Below are 17,380 nucleotides of genomic sequence, written 5' to 3'. Positions count from 1 at the left end.
CGGGGTATTTTTCAAAAATGTGCATTTTTTAACAAATTGCTGTAATTTTTTGCTGTGGAAAGTTTTATATTTCTATGAAAACATTTCCAAAGTATATTTTTACGTAGAATTAAGTATATTTAGTAGGCTTAAGTATAATTTTTTTAAAATTAGTAATTTAAGAATTATCAACAGAAAAATTGATTTTTTATTTGGAATTCCCTGTATATTTTACGAACATGGTTTATGAAAAACCTAAAAAATATAGCACACTTCATATTTTTGTTATAGTCCCCTTTGAAATACAGAATTTTTATAACTTTTAACTAGTAGGCTTTGACCCCTTATTGATGAAAGCATATTTTTCCAGCAAGGCGAGGCACCACCACAGAACCACAAACAGAACGCTGAAGTTATCAGCAAATTTTTGCAACCAATTTCGAGAATAATTGAATAGCCCAACCAAGATTCCAGCCGTTGGCCGTCGAGGCCGCCGGACTTGGTGCCTATAGATTTTTATTTTTGCGGAAGAATAGAGGTTCTTATTTTTAAATTGCCCATATAATATAGACAATAATAAACTAGAAACATAGAAACATGTGTAGTTCTTCAAAGTATTAATCTATAGTTAATACGCTAAATAATAAAACTGATTAAACTGGATACATTTAAAATCGAAAAATCTAATTTAATTTTACTATTTCCTTTAGGATTTTATAACGTACACTAATTGGATTTATTTTCAATAAAGCCACCATTCCCGTACGGTAAACACGATCTCTAGTGTAGGTATTTAAAACTTAACAGTTTCCTGTAATTACTTCGATCTCAAAAAACACTAAATATTTCGATGCCTAGAGAGAAAAAATACCCAACAAACATGACGTAATTTGAAAATAAAATTCAAATCAGCTTTTCTTTCTTGTATATTATGGATGCCGTTGAATATGTAGAAAGCCATACCAGACACCGTTATAGCTAGGCGATTTAAATTCTGACAAAAAACGAAATTCTTACGCTGTGGTTGTAGTATCGCTAAGTAGCTATACGTATGTACGGGATATCCTTTTATTTGTACCGATTTACAGTAGTTATTTCGACGAGGATTTTCCAGAGAAATAAGAAAACTGAGAGAGATTCCAAAATATATACCGGGTGTGTCTCAAAAGTGGCTCACCCCTATAACTTTTTTACTTTTTCAGTTAAAAAAACGAGATTTGGTATGTATATATAGGACATAAATTAGGATTTACTGACGTATTCAATTGTTTTTTGCCACTTCCTGTTTCAACGGAAATGACTACAACTTTAAACTGATTTTTAAATAGCACCCTCGGTATTTTTTTACTTTATTCGATAGAAAATCATCATCAAATCATATGTCGACTTTTGATATTTGCGCATATGCTTTATTTTAAATTATAACATGCGGTTTATAACGAAAATTTGACACAAATACACAAATGCCAAGTGTGTGGTATCAAATTACTGGTAAAAAATGCTTTTTCCAAATACTCTAATGAGCCACCCTCGTTCCAGTTGGAAAAATTGAGATATGATTAAAAAGACGATTTGGGTATGTTTTAGCCGGTCAGGACAAGACACTAAAGACATTAGACTATCAAGTCTATTTTTCCAAGGCTCCTTGATTAAAAATTAGTGTTTTTAACATAGCCATGGCACTCTAGATTGAAATTTAAAATACGATTTTTTATGATGAATGTTGTATGATCTCTTTATAATAAACTATATGATGATCTTTATCGAATAACGTAAGATATTAATTGATGATCTCTATCGAATAAAGTAAAAAAATACCGAGGGTGCCATTTAAAAATCAAAAGTTGTAGGCATTTCCGGTGAAAGAGGAAGTGACCAAAAACAATTGAATACGTCAATCAATCCTAATTTATGTCATATACTAACATACCAAATCTCATTTTTTTATCTAAAAAAATAAAAACGTATAGGGGTGAGTCACTTTTAAGACACTTAAAAAACACCTATATTTGGTTTGAAGAACATGTATGACTAATTGGTAAATGTACGATGTATCGCCTCTTGTTACTGAACATCGGTGTAACCGCCTTGAGTATGTAGAGGAGACTTCAGTGGACTCAGGAATGGGAATCATGAGATCTTCTCGTGAATCCCACTTCTGTTTGGTGATGCACGATGGACAGTCAAGGGCAAGGGTAAGAAGACGAAGTGGTGAAAGACGCAATCAACGGTTTGACAGAGAACGTCAGTCCATCACACGTCGGCGATATGTTTTGGAATAATATTGCACATGGTAGCAGATCACCACTGATTTTATTAGAGAGAAAATAACATCCATGAAGTGGTGCAGCCACATGCGATCAAATAGCGTCTGCGTCCAACTAATCTACTCAGGTACCCTACAGTATTGCCGTTTGTTGTTCACAACGTTAATTTCATGATTTTCAATTGTTAGCTAAGCTTACAGTTGAGGGTTGGAACCTTTGGTGTTACACAGCAAAATAAAAACACTAAATCACCACAATACACCAAAACACTTTTACTTTTACACTGGACGCGCGTTTCGCTAACCATGTTAGCATCATCAGCAGATGATTATGAACTAAAATACAATCCACAAGTTGAGCGTTTATATACTCGCTCAGTGGGCATCGAGTGGGCGGTGCAAGATCTAGCCAACCGAGTCAGAGCCCACCGAGCGTAACAGTTAAATTTCCACCACTAGAGCAGTAGGAACAAAGAACTTGAAGGAATTGGACCGTTGTCTCTGTTCATACTATCTTTACATTTATTAATTCTGATGCTTTCATATGCGTCTAATTGTCTATAATTTGAGACTTGTTTAATCAATTTTAAATTATTAAGATCTATAAAATGTTCTTTATCAACAATATGTTCGGCAACCCAAGATTTATCCGGTCTACCATATCTTATCTGAGCTAAATGTTCTTTAAATCTAGTTAATATTGATCTTCTAGTTTGCCCAACATATTTCTGATTACAATCTTTACAAGAAATTTCATAAATACCCTACCTTTCCAGTGGAGATGTTTTATCCTTTGGACTACCTAATAATTGTTGTAATTTATTATTAGCACTATACACAAGTTCATAATTGACATTCTTAAAAAATTCCTTTTAGACCACGGGATAACTCTCTATCAAACGGTATTGAAAAATATTTTGACGTATCTTTCTCCACTTGAAAAGTCGAATTTTCAGAAATCGTTAACCTATACCTACGTTTTCTAATTATTTTATCAACTAGTGAAGGAGAATATCCATTACACTTAGCTACATTCCTAATGTAATCTCTTTCTATTTCATATCTTTCGCTGGAAAGTGGAAAACTAAGTAATCTATGAACTAAGAAATTTAAACTAGCCATTTTATGTTCAACACTATGATATGATTCATTAAAAATATATCTGCGTGTAGTGGTATTTTTCCTATAGATATCAAATTCCAGGCAATTATTATTATTTCTAATAACTAATACATCTAATACATCATCTAAGCTAAGCTTACTAAAAAAACGTTTATTTTTACGGTTTATTTGAAAGATTGTTATTTGGTTTATTTTGTTAGAACGATTTGTGTCTAGCCGGACCGTGCCACTTTACAACCCGCAGTTCCGCATGCGTATATTTGTGGAACGGCAGAACAAAGTAATGCTCATAAAGTAACTAAAATAAAAGAGTGTTTGAAAGGTTGTCTAACTTGGCCATAATGTTGCATAGTTCAGTTAGGGCTCCAAAGCGTCGCCACCTGCTACCTGTCACGTGTCATTACAAGAATGACAAGTGACATGACAACAAATTATTTGTATTTTGCAATTGTTTACAATTTTGTTTTGAATTTTGGAATTTTGTTATTATTTTGTGTAGCATAAACTTTGTTTGTTTTGTGTTTGTGCGTACAGAAATTATGGACGAAGTTTTATTTCCCGAGGAACCAGAGACCTTATATTTCTCTATGATTTGAACTTTATATTTTGTGCTGTGTTTTGCCATCATCATGTAATATTTTGTTCAGCCGATGTGGTGATTTGAACACGATCCAGGAAAGGGTATCATGCAAAGCAAGTTCGATATGTAAAGACATTGCCCATCTCTGAACTCTGTGAACGTAAAACGAACTGACTATAAATTTGCGCCTTCATTTAATAGTGTTGAACATTTGCTACCTCAACTGAACTTCAACTGCTGACTGCTGAGTTTATAAATTCAACTTAAAGGTGAATTAATTTTTGATGTCTTATTTAAATCTTTATCTGTTATAATAGCATAGATTGCAAACCCTGCGATCTTATATGCTTTGTTAGTGGCGTTGTTAAATACGTTTTATAATACTATAGGTAAATCGAAGGGTAAACCGCTGGTGTATTTTGGTGGTGTACAAGATTTGCATTATTGGTATTAGTACTAAATTATTTGGCATTACTTTGGCATTAGTGTACAGAGAAATTCATCAGGAGTTTACCCCGAAGTTAATTCAGCATATATGTTTTATATTATCAAATTTAATTTAGCATTTAACTGTAAGCATTTGAAAAGTGTACAATAGTTTATACTTTTCAAATATTCCGTGCCCAAAAAATAAACTTTCATTATATTTTTTGCAGTTTTATTTCGTAATATTTTTAAAAATACATAAAATTTTATATTCACATTTAAACAGCCCGCCTTTTTTGTGGTAGGCAATGCAGATACCTATTTTACCGATAACGTCTGTCATATTTCAATTAGTTCAGTTAGGGCTCAAGGGTGCGCTACAATCGATCCTCGTTAAACGTGTTGCCTACTTTTGACTATGGAAATGACAACTCTTTTATTTTATATTTCTCTATGGTAATGCTATAGTCTGGTTACTAAACCAGCATGTGGCTCCGTGGGTGAGGCGACCGCTTAGGGATCTAGGAGTTCGAGGTTCGAATTCCACAAATATAGAATCTTTTTTATTTCTTTACAGCAGTTTTAATTTTTTTTTTAATTTCTTTTACAGCTGTCGGCAACAGTAATCGAAATACGCCCTAAGCATGTTTTGATTGCGTTGCTTAATCTCTGGGGTACATTTTTTTGTTTAGATTGCACGCGAAATACACGACTGATTATCGTTTCTGCGTATGCGGAACTGCGGGATGTACACTTGTACGGTCCGGCTAGACGCTAATCTTTCTAACAAAATAAATCAAATAACAATACAGCTTTGAAATAAACCGCAAAAATAAGCGTCTTTAGCTTTCAATTGAAAGTCATGAAATTAAGGGACAACAAACGGCAACATTGTTGGGTGCCTGTGTTGACATGTGATCGCATGACTAACGTCTACGTTCCACTAGACGTTAGTCATGCGATCACATACTTTTATACCATCCAAGACCCCATTTTCCAGCAAGACAATGCCAGAACAAATGTTGCTCGAGCTTCAATAGCCTTTATGAATCAGCACCACCTTAACTGTTTACCATGGCCATCAAGACGACTCGATCTATCTCCCATTGAACATGTTTGGGACTGATGGGTCCAAGATAGAACACCCTCCGTAGGCTTATGCATGAAGTTGAAGAATGTTGGAAGGGGATACCCAAATAACGATATTTCTATATTTACTTATTTCTCTGAAGAGGATTATAACAGTATCGAACTTGGTACGCTCGAAAAAGAAATTGAAGGATGATATAAAAAATTGTTTGGAGATGACCGACTATGAAAGTAAAGTTCAATAACACTCGATGATACAGAGTCGATTGGTTTTTATGCTGATTGATTTGTAAGAATCATTTCAAAACAAGAAACAAGAAGTATATTTTTTTGAGACGGAATTGGTATTTTTGGAAAATTTTGTTTTCCTTTTACTTTTACCACTCTTTTTTTATATACTTTATATACTGACATAAAATAAATCAGTTACAGTTAAAAGGCCGAACACTGTCAAACAAATCCATAAACTGATCAAAAAGTAATAGAAAGCTTAAATAAAAGTAGGTACTTGCTTAATTTGTTATATTTTTTGTAATCAAATGATATTTTGTATCACAAAATTTTTTCCACCAAGAGTGCAATCAATAATGTTTTTAATCTTTAGAAAGAGAATACATACTGGCAGGTACTTTCATTTTGTGAATGTATGCGTTAAGAAAGCCGTGAACGTGTACGTCTATCACTTTTGACATCTGGCCTGTCAAGCCAACCGAATGTGTATGTTTTAAAGCAGGCGAAGGCAAGGAATTTTATTACACAACGCCGAAACCATCTTGCTCATAAATATGATGACCTTATGGCCATAGCTCAGGTGTAATACTATCTCCGATACGGCGAAGAGATAAATAAATATCTGGGTTCCTTACGAATAGTGACTTTTACTTATTAATTACAAGAGATTAATTATTTTCGTTGTCTAATTTAGATTTGAATAATTCAGAATTATTACAAATTAGCTAGCATTTTGATGGTGGCTATACCAGCTGCGTCTCAAAAGTGGCTCACCTCTATAACTTTTTTATTTTTTCAGAAAAAAAAACTAAGCTTTGGTAGGTTAGTGTATGAAATAAATTAGGATTGATTGATGTATTCAATTGTTTCCTGTTTTATCGGAAATGACGACAACTTTTGATTTTTGAATAGCACCCTCGGTATTTTGTTACTTTATTCGATAGAAAATGACACTATGGGTTATTTGAAATTGCAAAACGCTATTCATAAAGACAATTTGACTCGAAATACCAAGTGTGTGGTATCAAATTATTCGTAAAAAAATGCTTAAATTTAAAACAGAATTTTGTTTTAAGCGAAAATGTCAAAAGTTGACATTTTTTTTTAGAATTTAGAATGAGTGGGAGGGGGGTTAATCACTTCGACCTTACAGATCCATTGTGTCCCCCTTTCTTGAATCATAACTCATCATACAGTCCCAGGGCTTTGACAAAAGCCAGTATCTGGGACGGTTTTATAGAGGGTAGTTCTCCATCTCCAATATTAGTCGTACCAAAATTCATGGCACGAATGGTTGTCGTCTCGGCACTCAGTGATGAGGTGTACTGGTGTTTCCCCCATCTTCCCCACAGAATCTGCATTCGCCGTTTCTTCTTAGTTTCAATCTACTGAGGTGTTCATTGAGGAGACAGTGTCCTGTTAAAAACCCCGTGACAATCGAAGATTTTTCTTACTCAGACCCAGGAAGATCTGTGATTTTCTCTTGATCATAAGCCCTCAGAAACTTCTTCGAGTGTCTTGAGACCATTGCAAGATTTCCATTCCAGGTTGCGGATGGAATCTTCCAAGTTCTTGAGTTCCGCCTTGAGTTGGTTACCACTTGGAAAGCAGAACGGTTCTGGTCCAGTTAGTGGAGTGTTCGCTCCTTTCCTAGCCAGATTATTTGCTTTTTCATTGCCTTCTATCCCTTGGTGAGCAGGCACCCAGTATAGGAGGACTTTGTTTTCTTTGCCTAATTTATTCAGCTTCTCTATGCATTCTTTGACCAATTTCGAATTGATTGATACTGTTGATCGCCTTTAACGCTGCTTGACTATCAGATAAGAAATAGTCCTCATACACTGGGTGCCTGCTCACCAAGGGATAGAAGGCAATGAAAAAGCAAATAATCTAGCTAGGAAAGGAGCGAACACTCCACTAACTGGACCAGAACCGTTCTGCTTTCCAAGTGGTAACCAACTCAAGGCGGAACTCAAGAACTTGGAAGATTCCATCCGCAACCTGGAATGGAAATCTTGCAATGGTCTAAGACACTCGAAGAAGTTTCTGAGGGCTTATGATCAAGAATTTTGTTTTAAGCGAAAATGTCAAAAGTTGACATATGATATGTCATTCTATTCAGAGTATCATTTTCTATCGAATAGACTAAAAAAATACAGAGGGTGCCATTTAAAAATTAAAAGTATGTAATCATTTTCGGTGAAACAGGAGGTGGTCGAAAATAATTGAATACGTCAATGAATCCTGATTTATGTTGTATACTAACGTACCAAATCTCGTTTTTATCTGAAAAATAAAAAAGATTATAGGGGTGAGCTACATTTGAGACCCACCGGTATATAAAGTCCTGCAACAGTGATGCGTCAGGCATCTACGGTTGGCTATTCGGATTTTCCGCGTTACGTTGGCAATAATTTTAAGAAATTCGTATATTTATTGTTGTTACCATTAGGTGTTTAGTAGATTTGGACTGTACTTTCTTTATTATAAATGTAGCAATCTTAAATTCTATAGGATGTTCAAAATTGAATGCCAAACTAAAATAATAAACAAGTCTTGTCTTTTTAAATGGAAAACACTATATATTATTTCTTTTTTGTAACATACACAACAGCTTTGATAAAAATTTACTGTTGAAAGAGTCATATCTAAATATGTTATTATAACTGAAGTGTTTAATTAGTAATTTATCCTTTTGTTACAGAAGATGAAGACTGGAGCGGCGATCCTGCAGATTCATCAATTTATTTGATGCAGGACACTCAACATATGACTTTACCAAGACCTTTCAGGAATCAGGAAAGCTTCAGAGAAAGTTCTAGAGAAAATATCAGCAGGGAAAAATCTCCAGAAATAGATCAACGCTACTCGAGGTATAACGAATTTCTTTTTTTGTTTTACCAAATTTCGTTATTTTTTTACCCATACATGTATTCCATATTAATTTAATTCATTATTATATCATTTCCTTTTCCGTCAATTTTTCTTTTTTTCATTATTCTTTTTTTTCAATTTTTGATGGCATATACACTGTATCTAGATCTAGTAGATCTAATCTAGTATCTAGATTTTATGGGAGGAAGGAAGTTAATCTATTATGTCCCTCTTTTCCTTGAGTTATAAGTTATTATACAGTCTTAGGGCTTTGACAAAAGCCTGCATCTGAGACGGTTTTTACAGAGGTTGATCTCCATCTTCGATATCAGTCGTACCAAAGTTTATGGCCCGAATGGTTTTCGTCTCGGTTATGAGGTATTCTAGTGTTTTTTAGAGACAGTGTCTTATTAAAAACCCCTCGACAATCCGAAGATTGTTCTTACTTAAGTCAAGGAAAATCTTTGATTTTGGTCGTAAGTTCTGACGAACTTTTCCCGATTACCAGACCAAACTCCCATTCCCGGTTACGGATGGAATCTTCTCTCAACCTGGAAGAACTGAAGAACCTCCTGAGTTCTGCTTTAAGTTGGTTTCTACTTGAGAAGCAGAACAGTTCTAATCCACTTAGTGGAGTTCTCTCCTTTATAGCTAGATCGTTTGCTTATTTATTACCTTTTATCCCTTTGTGGGCTGGCTCCCAGAGTAGGAGGACTTCATTTTCTTTGCCTAATTGCTAAGGGCATACTCTTATTCAAAACTCAAAAAACTTCTATAAAAATGAAATAATATACTAAAATATAAATGGTTTTTGCAGGTATACCCATGACGAGCTCAAATTCTCCAAATCTTTAGACGAAGACTACAGAAAATCGAATAATAAAATAAAATATTTAGAGAAACCAATTTCAAAGTTTAGTGATAACAAGTATTTACTTAAACAGAAATCTTCAGTTAGGGAACGTGAAGTCAAAGACGATTATAGAGAAAATGAACGGGAAATTGCCAAAGAAAATTTCCGGAAATCGTTAGAAAAGGAACTGTTAAATAGGAATGGAAATAAGTACTTGGAAAAGTCAATTATTTCTTCAGAGAGATATTTTGGAGAAGAGGAGAAGAAAGATACGTACTATTACAATGAGAGAGAAAGAAACGGGAGATATAGTGAAGATAGGAAGAAGAGTGAGAAAGAGAAATATTTCGAAGATGATGGGTTTGATGAAAATATTAGGTAATATATTATATTATTTAATTTAGATATTTCTACAAAATAAAACATTTATTCACTACAATACACCAAAAACATTTTACTTTTGCATTGGACGCGCATTTCGATAACCATGTTAGCAACATCAGCTGATGATTAAAACTAAGTTTCTACTAAAAAACTTTTAGTTTTCTAACTTTCAGTTTAAACTATCTGCCGATGATGCTAACATAGTCAAATGCTCGTCCAGTGCAAAAGCAAAATGTTTTGGTATATTAAAGTGAATTAGTGTTAATTATTTTTGGTAGACATAAACTTAACAGAAGAATATAAAAAAACAAGAACAAAATAAAAAATTAATATAATTCATAGTGGTTTGGGTTAAAATTTAAGCCGATGACTTATACTCGTGATTGTGATTTATTTATATTCTAAATTATAAAAGCCCTAAATGTATTTATATTTGAATTTTAAAACGTTTTGTTAACGAAAATTATGTTCTACGTTTGTGATTCTGAAGAAGACCGAATTAAAATTGGTCGAAACGTCAATCATTAAACTAAATGTAAACATAAGTTTCGTTTTATCAACTACTGACTTAAAACCAAGAATTTAAAAACTTAAAAAATATTTATATATAGGTATAAAAACAGAAGGAAAAAATTAATCGGCAAGCCCTCAACAAACTCGTAATTGTATACACAAATGTACACTGTTGTAGACATTCACACTCACACACAACCACACCTACATCATTGTGCACTAGTGTAACTGCCTTCCAGCATCATCAGTACGGTAAGGAATCAGCAAGCGATGACAACGATCCCAAAAAATATAAACCAGGAAGCAAATGATGCACGAGGTACCGTCTGTAACCTAGTAGATGAAAAAAAAAAGCAGATGATGAAAACAAAAGGAGCAAACGGGAGCCTAAGACCCCAGACTTTAGTTCTAGGCTGCAAATTGGGGTCTTAGGCTCCCGTTTGCTCCTTTTGTTTTCATCTGCTTTTTTTCATCTACTAGGTTACAGACGGTACCTCGTGCATCATTTGCTTCCTGGTTTATATTTTTTGGGATCGTTGTCATCGCTTGCTGATTTTACCGTACTGATGATGCTGGCAGGCAGTTACTAGTACACTGTTGTAGGTGTGGTTGTTGTGTGTGAGTGTGAATGTCTACAACAGTGTACATTGGTGTATACGGTTACGAGTTTACGATTATTTTCTTTTCCTTCTGTTTTTTATATATTCCCTCACTAATTTCAATTTTTATTTTATATAGTTATATAGATATTAATATATTTTTTTATTTATTAGATCTAGAAATAACTCGTCTGATTTTGACAAAGAACGTCCAACTCGTACCTTCTCCTACGAGGAAGAGGTATTTTTCGAGGACCAAAAGCCATACAAGGAATACCCAGTGCCGAAAACCAGGCAAAGTTCCTCGATAAGGAAGATTCCGGGAAATCTTATAGAGATAACAAAGAAAGCAGAGAAATTCGAGCTAAAGTAAATTCAAACGATTCGAGATATTACGAATCAAAATCCCTTCAACGGTAAGATAGTACCTAATATTAAAGTGTTTTGATCATATACCGGGTGTTTTTCGAAATATTACTATACCCTTATACCATTCTTGACTCTAAATTGTGGTATATGGTAACAAATTATTCGTTAATTTTTTTTTCCAAACATGCTAATGAGCCACTATCGTTCCATTTGAAAAAAATAATTATATTAACTCGAAATTGTACAGTCTTCAAGTTATTAGACATTTTGAACATACTAAAACTGGAAACTGTAATCTAGAGATCAAAAGATTGAGGGCAACAATATATCATAAATGGTCGCAGTAGAACAGACTGATAGCCATTTCAAAAGTTTAAGACTTTTGAGGCATAGCGAGAATTATAATTATAGTCTGTGAAACGAATAACTTTGAATTTGACAGTTCCCGCGGGCTTTTCTAGTGTTAATTTTATTAGGTTAGCACAAGGATATATAGAATAAGGATATTCGACTGGCCCAAAAAAAACGTGCCGTATTTTGTCGAGGAAGACGATTTCGTCACGACCAATGGGCGTCGAGTATTTTAAATTGAAAACATATAAATTGACGGTAACCTATGTTTTTGACTCATTTCACTGACAAATGTGATGAGATTGTTATTGTAATTTATAGATCCAAAATCCAAACGTTTTTTGAATAAATAATTTATTTTAAAGTTATTTCCTAGAGGTTTGGTTTGGCCTTCTATATTCTGGTATTTGTCTACTAATAAATAATATCTTATTTTGTATTTCGATGTATGGAAATTCGCAAGTTTTGTATCTGAAGCCGCAAAGAAATTTCGCTCTGTAGTGAGAAAAATGTTATTATATCTTTTTAGACGTGTAGAATTACAAAATTTCTTATTTCAGATGTTCTAAATGTGAGTGCTTAATGTCAAAAATTAAAATATATACTTGAAATATTATTTCAAGTTACATGCTTTGACATTGTTTGGAAGTAAACAAATATTGAAGAAAGTGTTGTGCCTTCACAGAATTTAAATTGGCATTAGGAATAGATTTCCTTGATTTAGTAATGATATTGCTCATAGAAATTGATGATATACTATTTTATATTCACTCGTTCAAGTGCTGATCTATTTTTAAATTGAATATTTATGTAAATATTATGTATAACACGATATAAATAATTTAAGGACATAAGAAATTAATATTTCAAGTGTCAATATTGATTATTTTTCCAGTTTTATTCAAATATATTGAAATTAATATGGAAACAAAAGTTCATAAATATTATTCTTAATAACAAGAATTGAGATTTGGGGATAAGTTTGAAAAGCCATGTCAGAAGAGTAGGATTAAAGACAAGTATTAAGGTAACATATATTTGCATAAGTTTTAATAACACTGACAATTTTATTTGTTTATGTTTATTAATTAAAATTTAGTTGCAATTTATTTCATATTCTAATATTTTTGAGAAAATTTTACTTTTATACATACCTGAATATTATGCTGCTTTTTTATTTTAAAGTGTGCCGACTGTGCTGTTATTTTTATACTAATAATATTGTATACTGTAGGTATCGTATTCATATATAGTTATATATATATATATATATATATATATATATATATATATATATATATATATATATATATATATATATATATATATATATATATATATATATATATATATATATATATATATATATATATATATATCAGTAGTATAGATACTTACTTTCTTTCTATGCGTACTTATATCCTTTATAGTCTTTCTAAGTGCATATAATACTACTTTTTTAAGAGAAGGCAGTTTTTAATAATCTATTGTTAATTCCCCTAATTCTGTGTCCCCTGGTTCTGCTATACAACAATTATATATTTTTTTATCATTACTGATTTTAAAAGTTTCTTTTCAAAGAATTTGACCATATATTTTTTTTTCAGAGTAATTGGGCTGTTCCTGAACAATATTGAATATAAATATTCAAAAATATGATAAACTGCATATCCTACTAAGTAGATCAATACCAAAATTCCATTAGAGAAATAAGTTAAAATTATGTTTTACTTGTATAATTTTCTTGCTATTTGTCCACCATTATTTGTGACTTAGAAATTAAATAGTCAAAAAGAATTTAGTACCAGTTTTTATTTCCCAAAAAAAATAATTGTTAAATAATTACATATTGCTTAAGATACAGTATATTATATTGTGTTTATAGTTGATAATTCTAGTTCTTAGTTGTTTATAGTTGATAATTAACAATATTTCTGATGTTAGATATTATATTAGATAAAAAATTTAATTACCAACAGCTACCTACCTATGTAGCTGCAGATTATTATATTGTGTAGTAGGTACTGTATAATTCTTTAGTTCAAGAAACAAATATGAGTACAAGTATATAACCAAAAAAATGTTGATGCAAATTCTTTGTATAACATACGTACCCCTATGGTATTCAACTTTTCATTGTTCTTTTAATTAGATACACAATAAGCACATTAATTCGTTTATTAAACAACCAAAACTCTAACTACTTAAATTCACAATAAATGTATAAGCTTTGATCAATTCATATTATTAATACCTGACGACTTCATACTTTATAACTACCAATGGCTATCCTACTAACACACTAGCCAACTAATAATAAATCTGTTCTAAAAAAATACAACATAAAGACATCGTTATTGCAATAATATAGAAATATATTCCATGTATCATTAACTACCTAGGTATAAATACAATACCCCACATCTTCTTTTAAGCGAATAGTGCGTTAGGAGGCAGAAATATTGCCTGCATTGTACATCGTACAAATTGGCTAGAATTTATTAATATCCATTGCAAACATTTCTCTTTCAAAGGGTCTAAATGTTTTGTCTTTTTACTGTGTCCCTGTAATATGTTATCAATTAACAACAGTTATCAAATATGACCTGGACAATAATAATTGTTTTAACTTTTTTTCAGACTAAACTCTTTAAACAAACTATATAAATAAAATTTATCTCATAACCTAACTTGCTGCTAGAATTTCTTTCTTGTTATTCTATGTTCCTGTATTGTTATTCTTCACATTATCAATTTCTATGAGCAATATCATTACTAAATCAAGGAAATCTATTCCTAATGCCAATTTAAATTCTGTGAAGGCACAACACTTTCTTCAATATTTGTTTACTTCCAAAAAATGTCAAAGCATATAACTTGAAATAATATATCAAGTATATATTTAAATTTTTGACATGCACTCACATTTAGAACATCTGAAATAAGAAATTTTGTAATTCTACACGTCTAAAAAGATACAATAACATTTTTCTCATTATAGAGCGAAATTTCTTTGCGGCTTCAGATACAAAACTTGCGGATTTCCATACATCGAAATACAAAATAAGATATTATTTATTAGTAGACAAATACCAAAATATAGAAGGCCAAACCAAACTCTAGGAAATAACTTTAAAATACATTATTTTTTCAAAAAACGTTTGGATCTATAAATTACAATAATAATCTCATCACGTCTGTCAGTGAAATGAGTCAAAAATTTCAAATACTCGACGCTCATTGGTCGTGACGTAATCGTCTTCCTCGACAAAATACGGCATATTTTCCTACATAGCCCGCTATAGGGAGTTGAATATCCTTCTTCTATATATCCTTGGGTTAGCAACTTGCGGCCATGCCGACGTAACGTTAGCAACAGTTCAAAAACAATGTACACAAACACCACAAACTTAATCCAAGGGAACACTGTAAACGCTATAAAATCAAGAAAATACAATTAGTTAGGTCCATAAATTGGGGAAAACGTAAGAAAAACACCAGAAACACTAAGAAAAGCACTATTTTCACGGAAAATAACTGCAAAATGCGGCAATTAACCTTCAATACGTGTCATATTTAGAAATGTCAAAAGCTGATGACATTTTACTTTTGACAATAATTATGAAATCTCGTGTTGATTTTTGAAAAAGAGGGAAGAACTGTCACTTGTTTTATTATTTTCATTTTCTATTTCACGAAAGTAAAAAGAGTGACCTATCTGATTCGTTCAGGCCCTCAATTTAAAGAAAATCAGTAACTTTTTTGACAGAGGGATTTTATATTTGCCATGTTGGTAAAAAATAACGGTCAAAATTCAAAGTTATTCATTTTATAGACTATAACAATAACTATAGTTCACATATAAACTTTTAGTCACGTGATTAAGCTTGAGCGTCACAGCGCTACCCACCTTTACATATTTTCTTTTAATCAAAATATTTTAGGAAACAAAAAATAAATTAATTATAAATATATAAACAGTTACTATTTACATCAACAAAACTCACCTTTCTACTTAAGAAACATAAAGGGCCATTGCTAGCACTTTCCCGTTCAAAATATTCTAATAAAGTTGAGTTGATGAGTTTTTTACGGCTATTAAGCTATCTTGTACACTACGCACTAAAAGAGGTTCTAAAAAGAACAATGTTCGACTGCAAGCTCTGCTAGTATACATTTTTTAGCTTAAAGTATCACAATCAAAAACTCGTAATTAAACCAAAAACTAAAGTGTCAAAACGAATGACGTCAGCAAATAAATAAATAAATGTGGCAACTTGATATTTTTTACAGCAGAGCTGCCACCTGAATCCCTAGGGGGAATTTTAAATTCCAGTTAGTGAGCCCGGCGCCGAATATGTCCATGGTTAGCAACAATGAATTTAAAATTTGCGCCCTCGATTACGTAACTAAAACTTTAATTGGTATCAAATATACTTTGAAATTTTAATAACAACAATATATTTGCTTTATACCGTGCTGGCAACTGTTACTTTTGGGTCGGTATTTAGATGTGTGGAAGTAAATCGCATAGGGATCTTATTAAGTCGGAGTGACAGAAATAATAACGGTGTGCCGTTGCGGCGTTGCCACATTTCTCCGGTACGCCTTTCTCTATCAAGTAAAGTAAAATCACGATCACAAACCGCTTATTTTTAAGACTTTTATTTTCGAAAAGATAACTAGATAAAATCATTACATATGTTTCTGAGAATTTTAAACGGAATTATAAGGATATCATTAGCGTGTCCATTTTTTTATAACGAGAAAACGTCATTAATCGCGATAATTGAAAAACTCAACTTTTTAACACAAAACACGCGATAACTTAAGAACTACTTTAGATATTGAAACTTTTTTTTATTTTGAAGTTCCGATCTTTTACAAGATGTTTAAATAAGAAAAAATCGATAGGCTTGTTTTTTTTTCATTCAAAATTTAAAAAAAACACATCCAATTACTTTTAGTGCATTGAAATTTTCAGCAATCCTGTAACTTTTTTATTTATAAAGATTTTCACATACTGTCAGATTACGATTTCACATGTCTGCGAAGAAAATATAGCAGAAATATTTAGAAAGTTTTTGAAAAAAACTACAATCAATTATTTCTAATAATGGATTTCGAGATATCGATTTTTGAGTTCAGTTCTAATAGCGCGACCACTGTCGAACACCAACTCCCACTTATTTTTACCAAAAGTGCAAGAGTTTCTAACTTGCACTTAAAAATTTACAAGCTGGTGGCAAAAAAAGCAAATAAAGTATCACGAGACTTAATTAAATCGTGAAGCTGAACGCATGATGTATATACACTCTTCCCTAGAATTTTAAGTACTGATATGGTACTGATTGGGTCGACCGGGCGACTGCGACGAATCTGCTATATCCCCTTCCACGTTTCTTGGCAATGTGCACAGTTTCTCGGTTTATTTCATACGTTTGGCCACGTTTTTACTGTTCTCTCTTTGTTCAGTACATTATAAACGCATTGTACTCTTCTTACATACGGAAATCTCGACCCAAGACTAACCTTCTTATTATTTTTTAGTAACAGAGACTACGAACGAGACTATAACAACGACAGCAAACAAGGATATCGCTACGAAGCAAAACCAGAATACTTCGAAAATTCGACGAATTCAATAAACCGAAGACAACCTCAATTTCGACAAAGATCTCCTCCAGATGAAGAAATCAAGGTATGTTGCTTACTCTTTTTTTGTTCATGTTTTATCTTCTGAA

General features: G+C 32.3%; 1 protein-coding gene across 1 annotated transcript; it reads left to right on the top strand.

Annotated features, from left to right (window-relative positions):
• Positions 1–483: 483 nt before the first annotated feature.
• Positions 484–17,244, top strand: LOC115886894 (myb-like protein X). The gene is made up of 5 exons (XM_030906219.1): positions 484–517; positions 8,398–8,566; positions 9,385–9,798; positions 11,091–11,332; positions 17,187–17,244. The coding sequence occupies exons 2-4, from the start codon at positions 8,445–8,447 to the stop codon at positions 11,287–11,289; spliced, it is 735 nt and encodes a 244-aa protein (XP_030762079.1). The 5' UTR covers positions 484–517; positions 8,398–8,444; the 3' UTR covers positions 11,290–11,332; positions 17,187–17,244.
• Positions 17,245–17,380: the final 136 nt, after the last annotated feature.

Source organism: Sitophilus oryzae, unplaced genomic scaffold (genome assembly GCF_002938485.1).
Source record: "Sitophilus oryzae breed Bouriz unplaced genomic scaffold, Soryzae_2.0 scaffold_517_pilon_pilon, whole genome shotgun sequence".
Taxonomy (NCBI): Eukaryota; Metazoa; Arthropoda; class Insecta; order Coleoptera; family Curculionidae; genus Sitophilus; species Sitophilus oryzae.
Note: the sequence above shows the minus strand (reverse complement) of the source record. Positions and strands in the feature narration are given on the sequence as shown.

Coding starts and splice junctions, on each gene's coding strand:
- LOC115886894 (XM_030906219.1), top strand. CDS start 8,445: ATGCAGGACACTCAACATATGACTTTACCAAGACCTTTCAGGAATCAG. Junction 8,567..9,384: donor ATAGATCAACGCTACTCGAG/GTATAACGAATT, acceptor TGGTTTTTGCAG/GTATACCCATGACGAGCTCA. Junction 9,799..11,090: donor GGGTTTGATGAAAATATTAG/GTAATATATTAT, acceptor TTTATTTATTAG/ATCTAGAAATAACTCGTCTG.